The sequence below is a fragment of the Oryzias latipes genome, chromosome 21, assembly GCF_053564925.1.
Source record: "Oryzias latipes strain Hd-rR chromosome 21, Olatipes_Hd-rR_3.1".
Lineage (NCBI taxonomy): Eukaryota > Metazoa > Chordata > Actinopteri > Beloniformes > Adrianichthyidae > Oryzias > Oryzias latipes.
In genome coordinates, this window is record NC_136257.1 from 25,436,501 (window position 1) to 25,455,561 (window position 19,061).

At 43.0% G+C, this 19,061-nt stretch overlaps 3 protein-coding genes across 4 annotated transcripts; all 3 read left to right on the plus strand.

The window, feature by feature from the left end:
* Positions 1 to 1,074: 1,074 nt before the first annotated feature.
* LOC144988799 (NADH-ubiquinone oxidoreductase 75 kDa subunit, mitochondrial-like) lies at positions 1,075 to 3,499 on the plus strand. The gene is made up of 7 exons (XM_078939752.1): positions 1,075 to 1,215; positions 1,500 to 1,591; positions 2,366 to 2,463; positions 2,551 to 2,628; positions 2,710 to 2,781; positions 2,913 to 2,992; positions 3,263 to 3,499. Exons 2-6 carry the CDS (start codon positions 1,501 to 1,503, stop codon positions 2,949 to 2,951), a joined length of 378 nt encoding a protein of 125 aa, XP_078795878.1. The 5' UTR covers positions 1,075 to 1,215; position 1,500; the 3' UTR covers positions 2,952 to 2,992; positions 3,263 to 3,499.
* LOC101164519 (NADH-ubiquinone oxidoreductase 75 kDa subunit, mitochondrial) lies at positions 3,077 to 9,660 on the plus strand. Its single transcript, XM_078940224.1, has 9 exons — positions 3,077 to 3,186; positions 3,263 to 3,448; positions 5,350 to 5,484; positions 5,563 to 5,677; positions 5,754 to 5,886; positions 5,961 to 6,092; positions 6,165 to 6,313; positions 6,399 to 8,064; positions 9,179 to 9,660. Exons 1-6 carry the CDS (start codon positions 3,077 to 3,079, stop codon positions 5,963 to 5,965), a joined length of 684 nt encoding a protein of 227 aa, XP_078796350.1. The 3' UTR covers positions 5,966 to 6,092; positions 6,165 to 6,313; positions 6,399 to 8,064; positions 9,179 to 9,660.
* Positions 9,661 to 9,699: 39 nt separating this feature from the next.
* On the plus strand, positions 9,700 to 18,595 carry ino80da (INO80 complex subunit Da). 2 transcript variants are annotated; one of them, XM_023950502.2, is made up of 10 exons: positions 9,700 to 9,826; positions 11,660 to 11,903; positions 11,980 to 12,785; positions 12,881 to 12,968; positions 13,049 to 13,273; positions 14,262 to 14,371; positions 14,474 to 14,607; positions 14,807 to 15,024; positions 15,120 to 15,277; positions 15,350 to 18,595. In XM_023950502.2, exons 2-10 carry the CDS (start codon positions 11,686 to 11,688, stop codon positions 16,360 to 16,362), a joined length of 2,970 nt encoding a protein of 989 aa, XP_023806270.1. In that variant the 5' UTR covers positions 9,700 to 9,826; positions 11,660 to 11,685; the 3' UTR covers positions 16,363 to 18,595. The 2 variants fall into 2 exon arrangements, with proteins under 2 accessions (XP_023806270.1, XP_011488114.2); XM_011489812.4 differs by having other exon boundaries at positions 9,780 to 10,294.
* Positions 18,596 to 19,061: the final 466 nt, after the last annotated feature.

Consider the following 19,061-nt stretch of genomic DNA (forward strand, 5'->3'; position numbering starts at 1 on the left):
TCCTTTTGTTCCTTTTTCTTTGTTTTTCTGTTACATAAAATTCAACTTTAATGTTTCATGAAGTTTCCAAAATGGAAACAAGATGTAAAGTTTTACACAAGTCAAAATGTGCAATTTCTTTATTCTCTATAAGGATCTCATTACCAATAGAGACATTTCCTGTGCTTTCTTTGAAGTTGACCCAGACCAGCAAAACTGGAATTGTTTGCTTAGCGGCTTCCATATGTGCCTGCAAAGAAAACATGAGCAGGCAGAAAGGAATTTGGGATTTTTTTGCTACAAGAAGTCAGCTTTTGTGACACATTACTGTCAATTACTGTAGAAAACATTTTTGAATAGCCGCATTGTATTGATTTTCTTCTTTAACTGAACTAAAATATGTGGAAGAGATGACACAGATGCAGCCTTTCAGGTATAGACGGGATGTTATTAAATAAAATTTTAAGGAATGTAAGAAATACTACTTTTAAAACTAAATCAACACAGGAATGGAAATGGAAAACAAACCCAAGACAAAAAAAAAACGGTGAAAGTTAACATGTGGAAATAAATGAGTGATGCAATGAAGATAAGACACAAAAAACAAGAATTGTGGGAAAACAAGTGGGGGGGGGGGGGGGGGGGCAATAACAGGACATATTATGTATGATATTTCTGTGACTAATTTGTAATAAAATATACACCAAAGAATTTATATCAACTTAATATAGTGATAAAATAATATTTGTTAATAAAATCCATGAACTGATGTCTCTTAAAATAATTCTTTAAGCTTTTTAATGTGAGAATTTATCAAATGAATTCCACTTTTATCTCTACTTATACAAAGACAGCTTTTCATCATCCCCAAAAATGGCATTAAATAGAAAGTGTATTTTAAAAAAATAATATTTAATGGAGTTCTGAACTCGTGAATTGAAGTCGCATTGATTCCGTTTTTTGGGAGGGACAAAAGTTATTGGATCTTGATGTAAAGAGTTATGATTATTTTGTATTAAAAGATTGTCTAGCTCCAAGAAATATGCGTGCAGGGATAAATTATTTTATTGTATTGTATTAAGCCTAAAGAAACGTTTTCAGTTTAAATCCTTTTACTACACTGTTAAAATGTAAATGGGAACGTGTACCTCCAATTCGGATTAAGGTAATCCGTGACGCAGCAGAATAGGAAGACTGCACAATCTGCGTTGTAAACACTCCGAGAACTCTGGTTAGGTAAGAAAACCACTTCAAATAAATGTAAAGGCAGTTTGGATCATCTATAAACTAGCTTTTTATTTATCGCTAGCTAAGGTTGTAACGGTTTTTAATTTAAAGTAAAGAATATTTTACTGCAGAACCATAATATCTCTATTATTATCTCATTTTGGAAACCATATGAGCTAGCTACTTCTGTTGTTAGCCGCGTGGGTCATTCAGCTCACGGTTTTTTAGCATTTGTTGTTTTCTCCCGCGTGCATGTTTCTTGTTGCTAACGGCTGATGCTGTTGCGTTTTCAGTATGTTGCGTTTCCCTGTTGCGGGGCGCAGTCTTTTTCCAGTGGCTGTCGCCGGAGGGGGTTTGGGTTTGTCTGCATCTCATAGTAGTGGAGGTAGGGGGTGTCTGTGTTTTTATTAACAACAACTGTGCTTTACTCTGGCGAAGTTGGAAGGTTTTAGGTGCTGCTTTGCCATCCTTACTTTGTTCTACTTGATGGATTAAATGCAGGATTACAGGTTTGAAAGCTTTCACTTTGGATACCAGGCTGTTGCAGCCTAAAATGAACCGGTTAGGGCTTGTGCCGCCTCTTGGATTAGAAGGGTCTGCAGAGCCAGATTTGGTCCAGTTTCTTACCCAAATTCACAATGTCCCACTTTATGTTTAGGTATACAGACTTTTTTTGTGGGTATTAAGTCATTAATTTAATTTATCTAAATTATACTACTATATTTTTACACAAATAACAACTTTAATTTATTTTATTTTGACAGCAGCCCATCCAAGTTCCTTTCAAAATAAAACACATCCTGTATCAAATAAGATCCTCCTGCTTCAGCAGTTTTATTAAATTCAATAAAAGTAAAAAAGCAAGTCAAGCATGGCATTTTCTGTCATTATGGATGAATGGACAGTAGATTAAACTTTCATTAACATATTTTATACTCTAATCAAAAATGGCAAAACTTAATCAACCAAAACCACAAACCCATATTTTATTCAAATAGTTTGCTTTTTTATTCAAAGCCAAAGAAAGTCACAATAAAAACCTAACAGAGTAGATGTAGCTCCAGAGCCTCAGATTGCAGACTCCTGGATTAGAAGGACTGAAGTGATACCAGTGTAAAATATTAAAATAAAAAGGGATCCTGTGTCTGATTCTCTGCAGCTCGCACTGCAACGGCAGCAGCAGCTGCCAGGAACCTCCTGGAGGTGTTTGTGGATGGAAAGCCTGTCATGGTGGAGCCAGGAACTACTGTGTTGCAGGTAACGGAGGAATTTCATGGTACCCTCTAAGACGGTACGTTTTATGTACATCTCAGGTAGTTGATATTTGATTCAACTCCATCACAGGCGTGTGAAAAGGCAGTTGCTGGACGCTTGTCAGTTGCAGGAAACTGTTGGATGTGTCTTGTGGAGCAAGTTCCAAAGGTAGGTTATTTTTTTTTCCTCCTCCTGTCCAGAATGCCATGCATTGTCAAAATAAAAAAGGGGGTCTGGTTTGCTTTCTAGCCAGTTGCTGCTTGTGCAATGCCTGTTATGAAAGGCTGGAACATTTTAACCAATCCTGACAAAACCAGGAAGGTTTGATCATTTTAAAAATCATAAGCACCATTTTATGTAGCACAAAATGTTTGATGCTTTTAGTTGAGCTATAAAATGTATTTTCTGTCAAATTAAATGTTTCTTTTTTTTTTTTTTTTTTTTTTACAAAGACGGTGTCATGGAGTTCCTCCTGGCTAATCATCCTTTAGATTGTCCAATTTGCGACCGAGGGGGTGAATGCGATCTACAGGTAAATCAAAGACAGGCTTTTTAGTTTTTGTTTAGACGGACTCGGTTCTGAGGTTTAGTCTGTGTTTATGTGAAAGACCGGTCCATGCAGTTTGGCCGCTTCACAGAGGGTAAAAGAGCTGTGGAAGACAAAAACATCAGCCCTCTCGTCAAAAACATCATGACTCGCTGTATACAGTGCACCCGCTGTGTGCGGTTGGGCCACGTTGAGTCTTAACCAAGTTGCTGTAGCGTTGTGTGACTCTGTAGGCGGAATTCTTGCTTTCTGCAGTTTTGCCAGTGAGATTGCAGGCGTGGAGGATCTTGGCACCACTGGGAAGGGCAACGACTTGCAGATTGGCACCCACGTGGAGAAGATGATCATGTCCGCGTTGTCTGTTAACCTTATCGATATAGGCCCAGTTGGAGCCCTGACATCAAAGCCATACGCTTTCACGGCTCGCCCATGGGAGACCAGGTTTCCCTCTATAATTGTTTACAGCACATTAAAGACCCACTCCAATGAAAATGTTGTTTTTGGTGTTTTTATCATGTTACTGTGGCATTTTCCTGATGATGGAGGACATAAATATAGAAAACTAGGTTTCAAATTGCATTTTTTAGTATTTTTCTTTATTCAAATCATTGTGAATCGGGAAAAAGAGCTTTTTTGTGACTTGTAGATGGCTAGATTCACATACGTCTTTGTTTTCCTCTTCTGAGCTGGCATCTGGCTCACAACTGTACGGCTGGATAGCTCCAATATTGCTTACCATTTTTGTTGCACATGCAATGATAGGTTGCAGGTGTGAGGGGCTGTGAGCTAGGAAGATGGCATGGAAACTGAGAGCTCTCATTTATGGGTGATGGGAAAGGGTTGTGTGGTTGTTCTGCGCCAACAGTCCCCGCCCACAACTCAGAAGCATATTTTGAATGAACTCCTGCGGCTCTGCAGAAACTATGAGTTAGAAAACGACACAGGTCTTTTTTAATTTTGGCTGAAAACAACGTAATCATAATTAAAAGACCACTGGGAACACTTTGAAAAATCGAAAATCGGAGTGGGACTTAAAACCAGAAACATTTTATGATCGTTGTTTTCTTTTGTCTTCGGGAAGTGTGAAGAAACTGGATTCTCTAGAAAGGACTGTATTAAAAATTAGTTCGTACCCCGTCAGTTTCTTGCACACAGTAATAAATGAACAATGACTCAGAAACAGCTACTTATCTTTTTGTAGGTTTACTCCGCACAAAGAGCACAAATTTGTACGCAGGGTTAAGGCCCGTACACACCGGGACGAATATTCGCCAGGCGTTATTCGCCAGCGTTTTTCGCCACGTCTTTTGTGTTCACACCCAGGCGATTTTCGCTGACGATGAGCCGAGCGAACATGCAATTTCATTCCCTGACATTAGATGGCGCTTAATGTAAACAGAAATACTCCTGTACACAAGGTGGCACTGCGCAACTTTACGATTCTTAAAGTCGCTTTTCACTCAGAAGAAGAGAGCAAGTATTTACGCGCTTGTCAAAATCATACAAAGAAAACATGAATATTTCAAGCATCAGTAGCTCCAACTGGTACTTGGTAAGGGGATATTTAAGAATGTCCGTCATTATTTCTTCGCGGCAGTGTAGACGCTACTTGGCGTCTAACTTCTTCGCTGGTATGTGTGCTCAGCAAGGCAGTTTTGTGTTTGAGCGCCCCCAAGTTGTGTTTTACTGTAACTTCAGAAGCTCCAGGCACGTGTGCAAAAGCGCCATTCTCATTGGTCGAATAGATTTCGACGCGACGCGTCTAAAAAAAAAAACGAACCCGAGGCGTTTTTTTTTTTCGACGCTTTGGCGCGTGGCGTTTTTTCGCCTCGGTGTGCACACTCTCATTGGTGCCCTTTGTTTAGTCACGAGGCGTTAAACGTCGGCGAAAATCGCCGGCGAAATTCGTCCCGGTGTGAACAGGCCTTTACAGACAGATGAACAGGGTTGTTGCATCAGAGTCCGAACAAAGGAACTCAGAAATAGGCTTGGTATATATACCTTGCATTTGCATATTCAGAACCTCATCCGATGGTTCATGGTGTGAAAAACCCACCCCCAAGTTGTTGCAGGCTAGATGTTCGAAGGTCAGAGAGCTTAAAGTGTCAGATCTCTCTGAGGTTATCACAGACATTTGCCAGACCGCATACACCAGGACACAGAAAGATAAACGGGGAGGATAATGGAGGAATGTTACGAGACAATAGTCTTGGTTGTGCTCTGTAATATAATTTTGAGATGATAATACATAGTGAATCAAGTTTAAACCATCAGTGTAATAAAAGTAAAAGTTAGTGTAAAAGGGAGTTTCTAACTATTCTGTTTCTAATCACTCCTAACAGGAAGACTGAATCCATTGACGTTCTGGATGCTGTGGGCAGCAACATCGTGTTGAGCACGTGGGGCGGAGAGGTCATGAGAGTTCAGCCTCGCCTTAGCGAGGACATCAGCGAGGAGTGGATCTCGGACAAAACCAGGTCCGCTCCTTGTCACATCGCAGTTAGGTTTACGGGCTCCTGCGTCTGTCTGCCTCATATTTCAATCTCCTGTGACAGGTTTGCCTATGATGGGCTGAAGCGGCAGAGGCTGACTCAGCCGTTGGTGAAGGATGACTCAGGGCAGTTGGTGCCTGCGTCCTGGGAGGATGTGCTTGCACAAGTGGCTGGAGCAGTAAGCGGTTTTCAACATGAAAAAATAAAAGAATGTGGTTTTTGATGCAGCTTTATTGAATGACATGTTTTGAAAGTTGCAAGGAGCTGAAGGACGGGATGTCGCTGCTATCTTCTTAACACTGGTATTGCTGGGATTGAGGAAGCTGACCTGCTGTTGCTGGTGTGCACTAACCCGCGCAATGAGGCTCTTCTTTTCATCCGAAAAAGGTGAAAAAAAGTTTCTTTAAATGTGATATCAGTGACAAAAATGAGAAAAAGAAAGTGAAAAAATGTTGTTTTAGTGTAAACTGCTGCAGCTGGCTGCACAATGATTTACATGTGGCTCTGGTGGGAAAGCCAGTGGACCTCAGTTACACGTATGATCATCTGGGAGAATCTCCAAAAGTTCTACAAGAAATTGCTTCAGGAACCAGGTGACAGTTCAGTCTGAGTTAACATTTTCCGTGATCTAGAATGTTTCTCTAACAATGTCCAACCTGTTACAGGCTGTGGCCGAAGCGAAGCACCCTGTTGTTGTAGTTGGCAGCAGCTGCCTGCAGAGGGAGTATGGGGCTGCAGTAATGGCTGCCGTGTCCAGCATCGCTCAGAACGCTCACGTAGAAGACACGTGGAAGATTGTCAACGTGCTTCACAGGTGATGCGTTTCCAGAAATGTCAGCACCAGCATGAGGTTCAGAAGGGATTTCAGAGTAAAACATGCTATTTGCCTTTGTGATCAGGGTGGCCAGTCAGGTGGCAGCACTTGATCTTGGGTACAAGCCAGGGGTGAAGATTATCAGGGAGAACCCACCCAAAGTTTTGTTCCTGCTCGGGGCTGATTCTGGCTGCGTTACCCGACAGGATTTCCCAGATGACATCTTGGTTATATATTAAGGTCAACTTTTTTTCTTTTTTTTTGTATCTGGTCAGTCTGTTGTCTCCAATAGGTACTGATTCCAACACGTCCGGTTCTGCACACCCTTAGCAAAAAGTAGTACACGCGCAGTTTGTTTTATCAAGTATATGAGTGAAAGTATAGCAAGTCTACACTGTAGTGTAGGACGTATACTAACTGAAAATTTCTTCAGACTAATTTGGAACATTTTAAGTTTGCAAAATTTAAATAATCCTCCTCAGTAATGCAAATGTGTCCTCTATAGAGGACATTTCTAAACCAGAATATCTTCAAACCATCACATACTACTGAGTGAACTCCTTTTAGTATCTACCAAGAACATTTGGAGCTTTTTAATGATACCAAATGTGAAGGGGCGGGGCTCTGGGAATTGTAGTTTTTGGTGGATTTAAAAAAAAAAAAGGTTGAACAAAATTTATTTTCTCTGGTAATTAACTAGCATTTAGTCCAGCGCAGTGATATAAAACATTGGAGTTATGTGACCGGAACTTCTTTTGTAGGTGTGCATTTTCTCTGTGGATTATCACTTTTTAATCCACATCCAGCAGCCAATCAGAATTGAGTATTCACCCGGACCGTGCTATAAAAAAGGAAACTTCAAGTATACTGACTCATTTTTATGTAAATACTAAGTATATTGGTAGTACACTTAAATAGACTACCTTTAGCTGGGGACATACAGAGTGGTGTCTCAAACCCAGGAAAATTCCCTCAGTGGAGAAGGCCAATAAACGATTTCAAAGATGTGAAAAATGGGTGAAGCTTTTTCTCCATGACTCAACTAAAACTGAAATGAGATCAGAGTTAGGTGGAGCAACAGTTGAAGTCAATCTTTCCACTTCAGCAGCAGGAGGAATCCACAGCATCAACATTTCAATACTTTACTTACAATTACCCAGGTCACCATGGCGACGTGGGGGCCCCAATAGCGGACATAATTCTCCCCGGCGCTGCTTATACTGAAAAATGCGGCACCTACGTGAACACAGAGGGCCGGGCGCAGTAGACCAGAGTTGCTGTGACTCCTTAAGGCTTGGCCAGGGAGGACTGGAGGATCATCAGAGCCATTTCTGAGTTTCACTAGAAAACAGTGTCGGCATGTTACGTTCAACAAAATAGAAGGCTTGAACTTGTTGTACATTTCTAATTAAGCTTGCAGGAGTGAAACTACCATAAGACTCTCTGGATGAGGTGCGGAACCGACTGGCAGAAGTTTCCCCAAATTTGGTTGGAAATGACAACATTGTGGAAGCCAACTGTGCTAAACAGGTTGCTGAGCTGTTTAACGTTAGCATGTACCTTACCTACACTTTACCTGCACTTCAACAGGCTGAGAAGTCAAGCACAGCTGGATGCGTTCTGTGAATTTCTCAGTCTGTCATACTTTATGTTATTGTCCGCCTGCCCCCCATCTGTTTCAGTCAACTAGGCTCTCCTAACAGAACCTATTGTTCCTCCACAGCTTACCGTGAGAGACTTCTATATGACAGGTGGGTTTATCAGTGATCCAAACGGAGAATTAGAGGTCTTGACTTTTCATTGATACTTCTAATTTATCACATTTTTTAACATTCAGTTTCAACATTTTTCTTTATAGACACACTCCAATAAAAATTAAGTTTTGGGTGTTTTTAACATGTTCTTTTGGCGTTTTTCTGATGATGGAGGACATATTCTGTATGAGCTTAATTGTGACGTTGAAAATACGAAGGGAGGGCCACAGGTTCCCTGCCCCGCTCCATTCTAATGCATGCACTTGTAGACAAATAGATCTATATACGTCTCTGCTTTCCTCGTCTGAGCTGTGCATGGCTGAACAACTCCAATGTGGCCATTTTTATTGTATGGATAATGTTAGGTTGGGGTTGTGAGGGACTGTAAGCTAGCAGAGAGGGTAAACAGAAAGTTATCTGCAACAGGGAGAGGAATTGGGGGTGGGGGTTGCTCCATGCCAATGGTCCTGTCCACAACTCAAGAAATTGCAATGAACTACTGCCGCTCTGTGTGGAAACTATGTTCTAGAAAACAACACAGATTTTTTATATTTGGCTAAAAATGGCATGATCATAATTAAAAGACCACTGGGAACGCTTTTACAATCGATAAAAAAATCATGGGGGAGTTCAAATCTTTAAAGAAAAGTCTCAAACAATGAGTGTCAGAGTAAGCATTTGGATTTAGTACAGAGCTAACCAAACGAATTGTTTAAAATCATCTATTTACAACCTGTTTACAAAAAATAATTTCCTATCATCATAATAATATCTAGTAAATGATTATTTTACAAGTCATGGGATGAAACTCATATTTTGCTCTAAGGACAGATGACTGACCTTAGTTTTTGATGGCACAAATATTTGTGTATGCACTTTCTTTTCCAAAAAAATAAAAAATAAATTTGATGTATTTCTCATAATTTATGTGAAGGTGTAGTAACCCAACTCACCATAAGGAGGGTTATTCTCAATGCAACACTGCACACTGATTATGAACTACTTCAATGTGTATTCATCAATGCTTTGTATATAAATATGGATTTCTTCATTTTACATATTTACAGTTCTGCCTCTTTTCAATCGTTCCTGTCGTGTGTTTTATCTATAGATCCTGTAAGCAGAGCCTCCCAGACCATGGCCAATGTGTTAGAGCTGTTACAGAAGGAGCACAGGCTGGGATTGAGCCAGCCATGTGCTCAAGATAAAAGGACATCTTATTGCTGAAAGAAAAAAAAGTGTGCACAAATCAGATATTTACACGCTTATGTTAAGTATTAATTAATTATCTTTGATTATTCATATATTTTAAGTGTAGGAATAAAACATTATAATAGTATAAAAAATTGTCACATTAGATTTGCCATACAGACAGATTTAACTTTTAAAGCTAGATAGTTATGACTTTTCTAACTTCTTAAAGTTAGAAATATTTTGTCTTTCTGTTAAAGTTCCTACATTAAAGTATATTTATTTTAGAATGAGATCAAAGTTTATATTTAAGGAACAGTTTTTTTAAATGTGAGATATTTTTGTGAAATGAACTCTTCTTTTTTTTGTTCTTCTTCTTTTCAAAATAAAATTCTAATTGTTTCTTGTGTTTTCGGTGATATAACTTGACCAAACTTTTCAGACAGGATTTGCGCTCGTCTGGTTTTTTGTTTGACACGGGCTGCCCTGTCAGTGAACAGCACGCAGCAGTCAGTGTGTGTGGCAGCAGGGCTGATAACACATCATGTGGATGACAGTCGTGCTCCAGGTGGATTTTTACACTCTTTAACATCAATCTGCCTTAATTTGTCAGTTTTCAGCGTGCACATCTGAAACTGCACAGTCCTTCACAAAAACTGTAACATGCGTCCCGATCAGTTATTTACAGGATCCCGGCACACAAAAGATATTTTAACAAAGTTGAGTTTCCAATATGGTAGGAGAGGTTGTTGTTGTTGAGCGGATTGTTGTCATGTCCCCGCAGTGCCTGTAGTGGTGCTGTGATGAGTCTGCCTTGGACCCAACAAAAATCCTAGGCAGCCTACCTACTGCTTGTATTCGCTGTGGATAGTCTATTTTTACATTCACCGTTATTTTCAAGAGAAATCCAACTCGATGAAGACCATCGCTAACAACCTATCTGGACGATCGATGCGCAAATAGCCTAGCTGATTCTGTTAGACATTTCAGCGGTCTGTCTGGAGCGAATACCTTTGGCAGCCTATACCAATTCAAGGTAAGCGAAGTAGTTCACAGCCCCGGCCTTGATTTCTGAGCGGAGCGCTCTCCGCGGGCTTCGGTCGGTAGGCGCATTTACTGGAGACCGCCGCCCCTGCTAAGTTTATAGGCCGCCCTATGCATTATTTATCTTACAGCCATACATACTTCTACAGTATCATGAGTGCCTGGTAATAAATACTCATTCGTGGCACTTCTATCTTTTATATCCCGATAATGCCTAACTGTACCCATGGTACTCGGAATTCATATCGATTAGTGCGAAGGCCTTAGGAAATAGGCCTGAAGCCTCGAATGTATACCCTTTGTTTGAAAGTATTTGACCATAATATTATAAAAGTTGAATCGAACTAAATATACCTTTTATTTTTTTTATTTTATGACTAATTTTGCATTTATCAATGTAAAACTAAACGGGAACTACACCTTTTATAGTGTTACCATTCGCTGATATTTCCGTTTCCTGGTTAGCTACCGCCTACCAATTTGTGTTTTTAGCTTTGCTAGCTAATTAGCAAATAGGACTTTTTGTTTTTTTCACCCACGAGATCGTTTGTTTAACTTACTAAACCTATTGCACATATACTCTTTACATAAATACAATGACGCCTGCTGGACGTATATTTGTCTAGTTTGTTATAGTAAGAACTTTCACAGCTGTCTTTTGGTCTTAGAGCTACGCTAGCTGGCTAGCTCCCCGGAAACCAGATGTGGTCATCGGTAGCCCACGTTAGTTTACTTCATGACCCGTTCCCTCCTAAAGTTATCTAAATTACAAATGCTTATTTAAACTACACATTCCCAATGTGTCCCTTCGTATACTCATCTCCTTTCTGTGAAACTTAAAACCAAAAAGTCAAACGCAAAATGCTCACAATTCACCGCGTTTTGGTGCTGTTCATGGATTTCTGGCTTCCTGTGGAGTTTAATTAAAAAGAGCATCAATAACGCAATAAGCCATAAGTGTGACTTTTTAGCAATGCTGTGTTAACCTGGTTTATAATTACACACAAGTTTTCTGTTATTGGACCAAACAGCACACTGGTTTTCTTTTCAAGTTTGTGAAATATTAACTTAATGTCACATGTTGTTGCTACATACTTATCAATTGAATCGTAATTAATTTTCAAAATAAAAATTTATTTTCTTCATTAGCAGCCAGGTTTTTACGTTTTAGAATAGGTAAAGTAAATTTGTTGTGGTTTCAGTTCATTCAGCCAATGAATGTCCTTTTGCAGGGTAATACATTTTTTTGCATGTTTACAGAGAATAAAAATGTTTTTTTTAGCTTTATGTGATTAGTCTTGGTTACTTTGATAAAGTGAAGTTGAAAAGTTTTTAAATGTAATCTCTATCCCATCAGCTGATGTCAAGGACAAGAGTCACGTGATGTATGAAGGCAAACACATACACTTCTCAGAGGTGGACAATAAGCCGTTGTGCTCATATAGTCCGAAGCTGTGCAAACAGCGCAGACTAAATGGGTACGCGTTCTGCATCCGCCATGTTCTGGAGGACAAGACGGCTCCCTTCAAGCAGTGTGAATATGTGGCAAAGTACAACAGCCAGCGGTGTACCAACCCCATCCCAAAGTCTGAGGATCGCAGGTTTGTGTGTAAACAGCACTAAGTTGAACTTATACAACTTTGCACTTTCATCTTATGGTGTCTCCATCTTTTTCAGGTACTGCAATAGCCACCTGCAGGTTCTTGGCTTTATACCGAAGAAGGAGCGGAAAAAGAAGCACGATGCTTTGGAGGAGATGCGCCCTCGAGCGCACTTGGAGTCAGTAGCTCTAAACATAACTGTTCCCTCTTTAGTTCTGAAAGCTCCCAATGGCATTGAGGACCTTCCACCATCTCCCCCCTGTGCACGTCTGTTACCCCTCCCCGACGGGGAGTTACTGGACCCTTTTGCCTTTTACGAGGATGATACAGATGGGGACGAAGTGGGCCCTGCTCGAAAGGGCAGTGCTTTGAAGAAAAAACTACAGAGTCGGCTGATGCACAATCAGAAACTCTGTCAAGACGCCAATTTCCAGCCACCTCCTGAGCACTTTACTCCCTCCCCCATCCCCCGGGCGCAACCCTCGTCCCCTCTCAACACTCATCTCCCGAGGCATCAACCAGGTCTTCTCCAGCAGTGTCAGCACTCCAGCGCAACTTCCTTCACCTTCCCAGGGCAGCAGCAGGGTTTATTATGCAATCCACCACCACCTCAGACGGTCAACTTTCTGCCTCCAGGGGTGCCTGCGAACGCAGCGCCCAGTCCAGGGCAACACGCCGGACCATCGCTCGGCAGGAAAACGCCTTTCACCGCAACACAGTTGCCCAACTGCAAGGATGACGGCAGCAACAATCAGCAGCATGTGGTCGTCATGCGTCCAAAGGCCTTCACACCTCCGGTCAGCTGCCTGGTCAGGCTGCAACACCTGGTGCAGATCTGTGCCAAGAGACATCGAGAGCATGGAGACCTCTTTCCTCATCTCGGTGAATTCTAAAAAAAAAATCTCTTCATACCTTTAGAACTTGGACATGTATTCAAGGATGAGATGGAGGAGCGACTCTAACAAGCTGTTTTCCAGGGTTGGACTGGTCGGAGGACAGTGGAGATGATGACATCGAAGAAGCAGAGGGATTCACTCCTTCTCAGGTGTTCAGGCCGCCAAACGGGTTTGTATCAATATGCATAATGGGTTTGACATGAAATCCCCATTTCTCATCATGACGGCCGCTGTGTTCTTCCTGCGCAGGTTGGATGAAGACGGCGGGTGCTCGCGGAGAACGCGACTCCTGCGGCTTTGCTCGTACCTCCAGGAGAAATACAAGCACATGTGCCGGCAGGAGAGGGTGCGCATTCGCCAGAAGAGATACCGTTACGTCTTTCGCAAAGCCCTGCTGCACGCCGCCAGCAGCAACCCGGACTGTGCGGGGCAGCTGATGCAGGAGTTGAACGGTGGATCTCAAACCTCTACATGGTATGCCAACATCTGTCCCAATCACCTCAGAGTAGGGATGGATACTGTTTTTATCCAGTGCTGAACTGGAACTTTTGAAACCGTTTTGGTACCTATATGGGGCTTGAACCGGTGCTTCAAAACTCAAAAAAACCAACAATTTTTCCTAAAGAATGTAAGTATGATGAAGTGATGTCACAGGATGAAGGAGAGCGCTTGAATGTGCCTAGGATGCTTTATAGAAAGACCTACTCCGAACATCTTTTGTCCTATTGCAGAAGCATTCCCAGTGGTCTTTTTGATTATAATTATGCCGTTTTTGGCCAAAATACATTAACGTAGACAAAAACAGAAATTTTATTTTTTTTAATTCAGAGCAATAGACTGTACCAGAGTGTACTTGATGACACACATTAGGACTGTCACATGTCTCTCTGCCTTAAAACCAAGAGTTTTAAGGCTTCTTTCAGAAGAGGCCGGTTTCATCCGTATTAATCATCTGCTCCGGATGATAATTACTCTCCGCGATTATCTTCTACAGCGTTTCGAGATATTTTGCGGCTGCTTCTGAGTCAGCTGATGCCATTTCTCCATTCAGGGGCACAAACTTGAGTTATAGTGATTCAGGAAGCAGTTGAAACAAATGTGAAATATTCTTTAGCAGCCGGCAAGGAAGCTGACTCTTCTCCATCAAGTCGCTGAATTAGAATCTTTTTCCGGGAAGTTCAGCCAAACTTTTGCTCGCTTCACCTTCAACATTTTGACCGAATCTCCGCCCTCCCTCATGGCCTCACCCATTCTTATATGAGCCTGCCCACAATCGCTGGAAAGGGAAAATGAATTGAATTTAAGTAATTGACGTGTCCAATATGACACGCAGAAGTCCAGTTGTACCAGCACCGAGTTTCAGTACCAATCCCTACCTGAGTGCAATATGTCTTTATTGAAATGTGAGTCTGAAATGTAAAAGAGTAGCGTGTTCACGTCTGGATCTTCTTCATGTTTTCAGTCTGTCTCCAACGAAGCGGCAGAGCTCAGATCCAGGGACTTGCACCGGCAACACCAAAGGCCACACCTGCAGCAACAGAGCTCTGCCCTTCACTCAACACTGCTTTCAGCGTATCTTTTCCACCATTTACAAAAAAAAAAGCCTCTTTTTTTTTACTCTTCACCCCATTTTTTAATCCAACCTGTTGAGTTATGTCCTTCATCAATCTGTAGATATTCTGTCGAATCGTTCCCAGCAGCTCTTTGCGAGCTGCACAGCCAAGTTTGCGGATGGTCAGCAGTGCTCCATACCCGTGTTTGACATCACGCATCAGACCCCCCTCTGTGAAGAGCATGCCAAAAAGATGGTGACTATTTTCTTTTTTTTTTTTTTTAACAAACACTTTTGTCTTGAACGTTTCATTTGTGTGTCTTTGATCGACAGATTTCACAACTACAGTTACTTTAAAAAGCATTTTTCTGCTAATTTCCGTTAGTTTTGTCGGCAGCTCCATAAGAGGTCTCATGGGGTGCATGTTTTGAATCCCTGTCCCTCCCTGCCTGCAGGATAACTTCCTCCGAGGTGATGGAAACCGGCGAGTGCAACACCAGCAGCAACAGCGAAAGCCACGGAAAAAGACCAAACCGCCAGCACTCACCAAAAAACACAAAAAGAAGAGGAGGAGAGGGCCCCGGAGGCCCCAGAAGCCCATCCCCCCAGCGCTGCCCCAGAACCTTGGAATGCCCTTGTCGAGTCTGGCGATGCCCTCGCACACCAGCGTCAGGTCTGCGTCTCGGCGTGCATGAAGTCTGGTGGGCGACACCCAACAGCATCAAAGTGTTCTACTTCTTTTACCATTGTCTGTCCTGTTTCCGGCAGGAGTCCTTCAACTCCGGACCTGAGTGCGGACGAGCTTCCTGATGATATCACCAATGACATCACAGACATTCCAAATGACCTCGAGCTAAACCACGAGGATTTCTCCGACGTGCTGCCGAGACTACCTGATGACCTGCAGGACTTTGATCTGTTCGAAGGTTCATTTCTCGGCCTGTTTTGGAAAAACATGTTGGCTCTTTTTGGGATCAACTTTGCAAATGTCTTTGCAGGTAAGAACGGGGAGCTGCTGCCCACCACGGAGGAAGCAGAGGAGTTGGTACGAGCTCTGCAGGCAATGGGCTCCTACCCGGACTCGCTGGTGTGCCTGACCTCCATCGGAGATCTTGCGGCGGCGGCCGAAGGCGTGGACCACAGAGCAATGCCTGTGTTCCCCGGGCCGGTGCAGCAAGGAGGCATCGGTGATCTGCTCCACAGCCGCATCCCCGCCGAGAACTTCACCGCCCTCGAGTTGGAGGACAATCTCCTGCAGTCGACTGGCGACCACTTTCCCCCATCGCCGCCATCTCAACCCCCCAACCACCCCCCGACCATGTGCTCCAGCCTTACCTCCTCTTCCCCTGCCATCGCCCCCTCCACCACCTCCCTGCTCACCCAGACCTCGCTAACGGAACAAACGTTTTCTCGGACAAAAGCATCCCACGTCCTGGCGAAACCGGAAACCTCCACCTCCTCCCCGCAAGGCAGTCACTACAGCGGGGAGCACGTGTCGCCCCCCCCCAGTGACCACATCTCTTCCCCCCATACCGGCTCCTTCCAGACAGACGCCCCGCTTCTGCTGGAGGTCCCTCTCAGCGGCGTACCGGGGCCCCCGCGGTCAATGTGGAACAACCTCCCCCTCCCCCTCACCGATCCCACCCAGTTTGGCAGCCTCATCTCCACTGCTCTGTCCACCCCCCCTGCAACCAGCCACTCTGTGGCGCTGCAGCCCATGCCTGCCCTCTCAGCGATGCCCCAGAGTGCCATGACAGGTCTAACAGCCCCCCCCACGCCTTCGTCCTCACTCCCATCCTCCTCGCACGACCTGCTGACCTCCACGCAGCCCAAGCAGCAGCTCCCTCAGTTCAGCGCGGCCTTTGGCCATCAACTGGCCTCCCACAGTGGCATCCCAAAAGACGTTCAGCCCAGCCATAGCTCCACGGCGCCGCCTGCTGGCTTCTCCATCGTTGGCGCCACCGCTGCAAGTGCCAACAACGCCACACCGCCCTTCACACAAAGCAAATGAGGACGGCGAGGCGTTGCAGCGTGGACCCAACAATCCAGCAGCGTGCCTCCGACTCCGACCGTGTGCGCAGCGTGGTTCCGGTGCACTATGTGACAATGAGTTTGCACAACGTTCCTCAACATTTTCCACTTGTTTTCCCCTCCGCACCCTTTTTCCCAGTCGGAGCGAGCTCACCTGTTCGGAGCCCTGCGTGTTGGCCGGCGTGGTGGAAAATCCCCGGAGGGACCCCAGCGAGACCACGCAGTTCCTCAGAGATCATAGAAACCTGGAATCATTGGAAAGACGTCAGCTGAACCATGCCTTGCTCAGATTTTTAAAAAGTGTTCGTTTCACCACCCGCTTCACAAACTGTTGGGACATTTTTGTAACCCCCCCTCCTCCCCTCCCCCATAAATGTTTTAAAGCTGTATACCTGTTATCATAATATAGAGTCAAGATTTCAGCCGTATGAATTTACCAAAATACTTTTAAACAGCCAATTTTATATTCTATGTGGTGTAAGTGCTCATTTATCGTCAAAAATCTCAGACCTCACCATTGCTTGTGGCCCTCTGAGCAGCCTAGTAGACACTTGAAGGTAAATCTACGTTCTTAAAGCAATAAACACACCATCCTAGAGTATTGTGAGGCGTCATCACACGCTGAAACCAGCCGCTCTCCCTTATTGGCCGCTCTGATTTTTTTCACTCAGACCGACCCCCTCCCTTCCTCACGCCAGCAGACTTTTGGTTTTTTTTATTTTGTTTTTTTTCTTAGAAATGCAGAATGAGCTTCAGTGTTACGGTGAGGACGGCGGTGGCACAAGTGCAGGGATGTTTTCAGTGTCTACTCTCAAAGGTGCTCTGTGCTCCACACGTACAATGGTTTCTCAGTGGCTTACATGTTAAAAAAAGCTCAGTCAACCCGAGGAGGCGGGGCTTAAGCTGTTGCTTGGAAGTATATATTTTAACTCATGCTATAAACTGGTGGGTTTTTTTGTTTTTTTTTGCACGTCTGAAGTAAAGCACTGTCTCTTTTTTAAGCTCACTTCTAAAGTGATTGTTTTTTTAAGCTACATGAAGCAAATCTGGGGTCTTTAACTTAGGGAAGCGAGGCTCCTCCTAACTCGCACAGCAGTACAACCATGGCTTTTGATAGACATTAGACAGATCATAAGACGATGTTGAATATTAGATATATAGAATAGAAGTCTCTATCTTGGGGTTTGTTGGTGATTTCTTGAGTAGCGATGGGTTGAAATTGTTTTTTTCTTCTTCAATGTAATCAGTGGAACCCGCGTCTTGTTGGATGGATCTGTTTTTTTTAATGGCTATCAAGTGATTGTCGGAAGGATCACTGTTTGTTTGTTTGTTTGTTTGTGTGTTGTTTCTCTTTGTCCTTAATATTATTATTCTGTGGGACGAGTTTTTTTTTTTTTTGATAGCCATTAAAGAAGACTTGGGAGACGGCATGGCACAGCACCCGTGTGTGTGTGAGAGTGTTTTTATCTGAAAACATCATGGTTACTGACCTGTTTCTCGTTTTATTTTGGAAGCTACACTGATCAGTATGACTTTTTGGATCTAGTTTTGCACAGGAGTGGAAGAGGCTGCTGATGTTTCACATGCCCCATGTTTGATTTGCCTTTTTTTTTTTTTTTTTTGACCCCCGTCTGGATGGACTCACATTTGACGAACAGCTGCCATCATTACTAGCTCTAAGCATGCCCCCTCCGCCCATCTCCAGCTGTTCGGAGGCCCGGTTCTGTTTCTCCCAAAGGAGAAAACAGAAGTGCAGACCTATGGCTCCACAGGAAGAGGCGGGGCTTCTTACTTGCTGCAGCGCTATTGGAATAAACAGTGAAGAGACTGGAAAGGGATGTTTGAGATGAGGCAATACTGCTGTAAGTCACTGCACCAGTTTGAACCCCCTCCCCCAAAGAACAAAAGCTCACAGGGCTCATAGGCACAGGTCACTGCTTAAGAGATGGCTAACAAATTCCTATACTCATTGAATGTACTGTATTAGTGTTTTTAAGGATAGGATGAGCTAACCGAGTCACCTTTTGTTATCTGGTCCTTGTTTATTTGTCTAAGGTATTTTTTGTATACAAAAGTTTACATTTTTATGTATATTTTTCTTGTGTACAAATTATGTAATAAGTGTACAAACACTGTACGTAATATCTGTATATAGTGTGAGAAAATTGATCTTTTGTTTTTGGATGTATAAATAAAAACTTGCTGTGAGGTAATGAATTCTTTCATCGGATATTCTCCTTCACAGTAACAGAAGAGGGGTTTTGACATTTACGTTTAGTTACTACCAAAACTGTAAATTCAGGAAATGTCTGAACTATGGCAAGCCATGAGGGTCAAAAACAGCTAAGTCTGTAGTGATGGAAAAAAGGAGAATCACTGCATTCAATCTTTGCATTAGGGTGTGGAAAAAAAGCAAAACGCAATATTTCCAGATTTGTTATGAAGTTGGAAAATTTTATAATAAGTCCAGTATGGCTCAGAAATATCGTAACCCTTTTGCTATCCTAGGCACTTTACCATTGGGAGTTGGGTCATCTAGACCCAATAGACAGTGCGCTGATCCTTTTTTCTTCAATGATTTGTGATCTTCACTGGTGTCCATGGATGACATTAATACAATTGCCGTTACCCAAAATGAACAAACGTATAAAAAACATCAATTTAACTTTAGAAGGCCAG

Bases quoted from the DNA above. Each gene is read 5' to 3' on its own strand.
- LOC144988799 (XM_078939752.1), top strand. From the start codon at position 1,501: ATGTTGCGTTTCCCTGTTGCGGGGCGCAGTCTTTTTCCAGTGGCTGTC. The intron at 2,629-2,709 runs GTAGGTTATTTT...TTTGCTTTCTAG, and splicing joins TTGTGGAGCAAGTTCCAAAG to CCAGTTGCTGCTTGTGCAAT. The intron at 2,782-2,912 runs GTTTGATCATTT...TTTTTTACAAAG, and splicing joins ATCCTGACAAAACCAGGAAG to ACGGTGTCATGGAGTTCCTC.
- LOC101164519 (XM_078940224.1), top strand. From the start codon at position 3,077: ATGCAGTTTGGCCGCTTCACAGAGGGTAAAAGAGCTGTGGAAGACAAA. The intron at 3,187-3,262 runs GTTGGGCCACGT...TGCTTTCTGCAG, and splicing joins CAGTGCACCCGCTGTGTGCG to TTTTGCCAGTGAGATTGCAG. The intron at 5,485-5,562 runs GTCCGCTCCTTG...CTCCTGTGACAG, and splicing joins TGGATCTCGGACAAAACCAG to GTTTGCCTATGATGGGCTGA.
- ino80da (XM_023950502.2), top strand. From the start codon at position 11,686: ATGTATGAAGGCAAACACATACACTTCTCAGAGGTGGACAATAAGCCG. The intron at 11,904-11,979 runs GTTTGTGTGTAA...CATCTTTTTCAG, and splicing joins CCAAAGTCTGAGGATCGCAG to GTACTGCAATAGCCACCTGC. The intron at 14,608-14,806 runs GTGACTATTTTC...CCCTGCCTGCAG, and splicing joins AAGAGCATGCCAAAAAGATG to GATAACTTCCTCCGAGGTGA.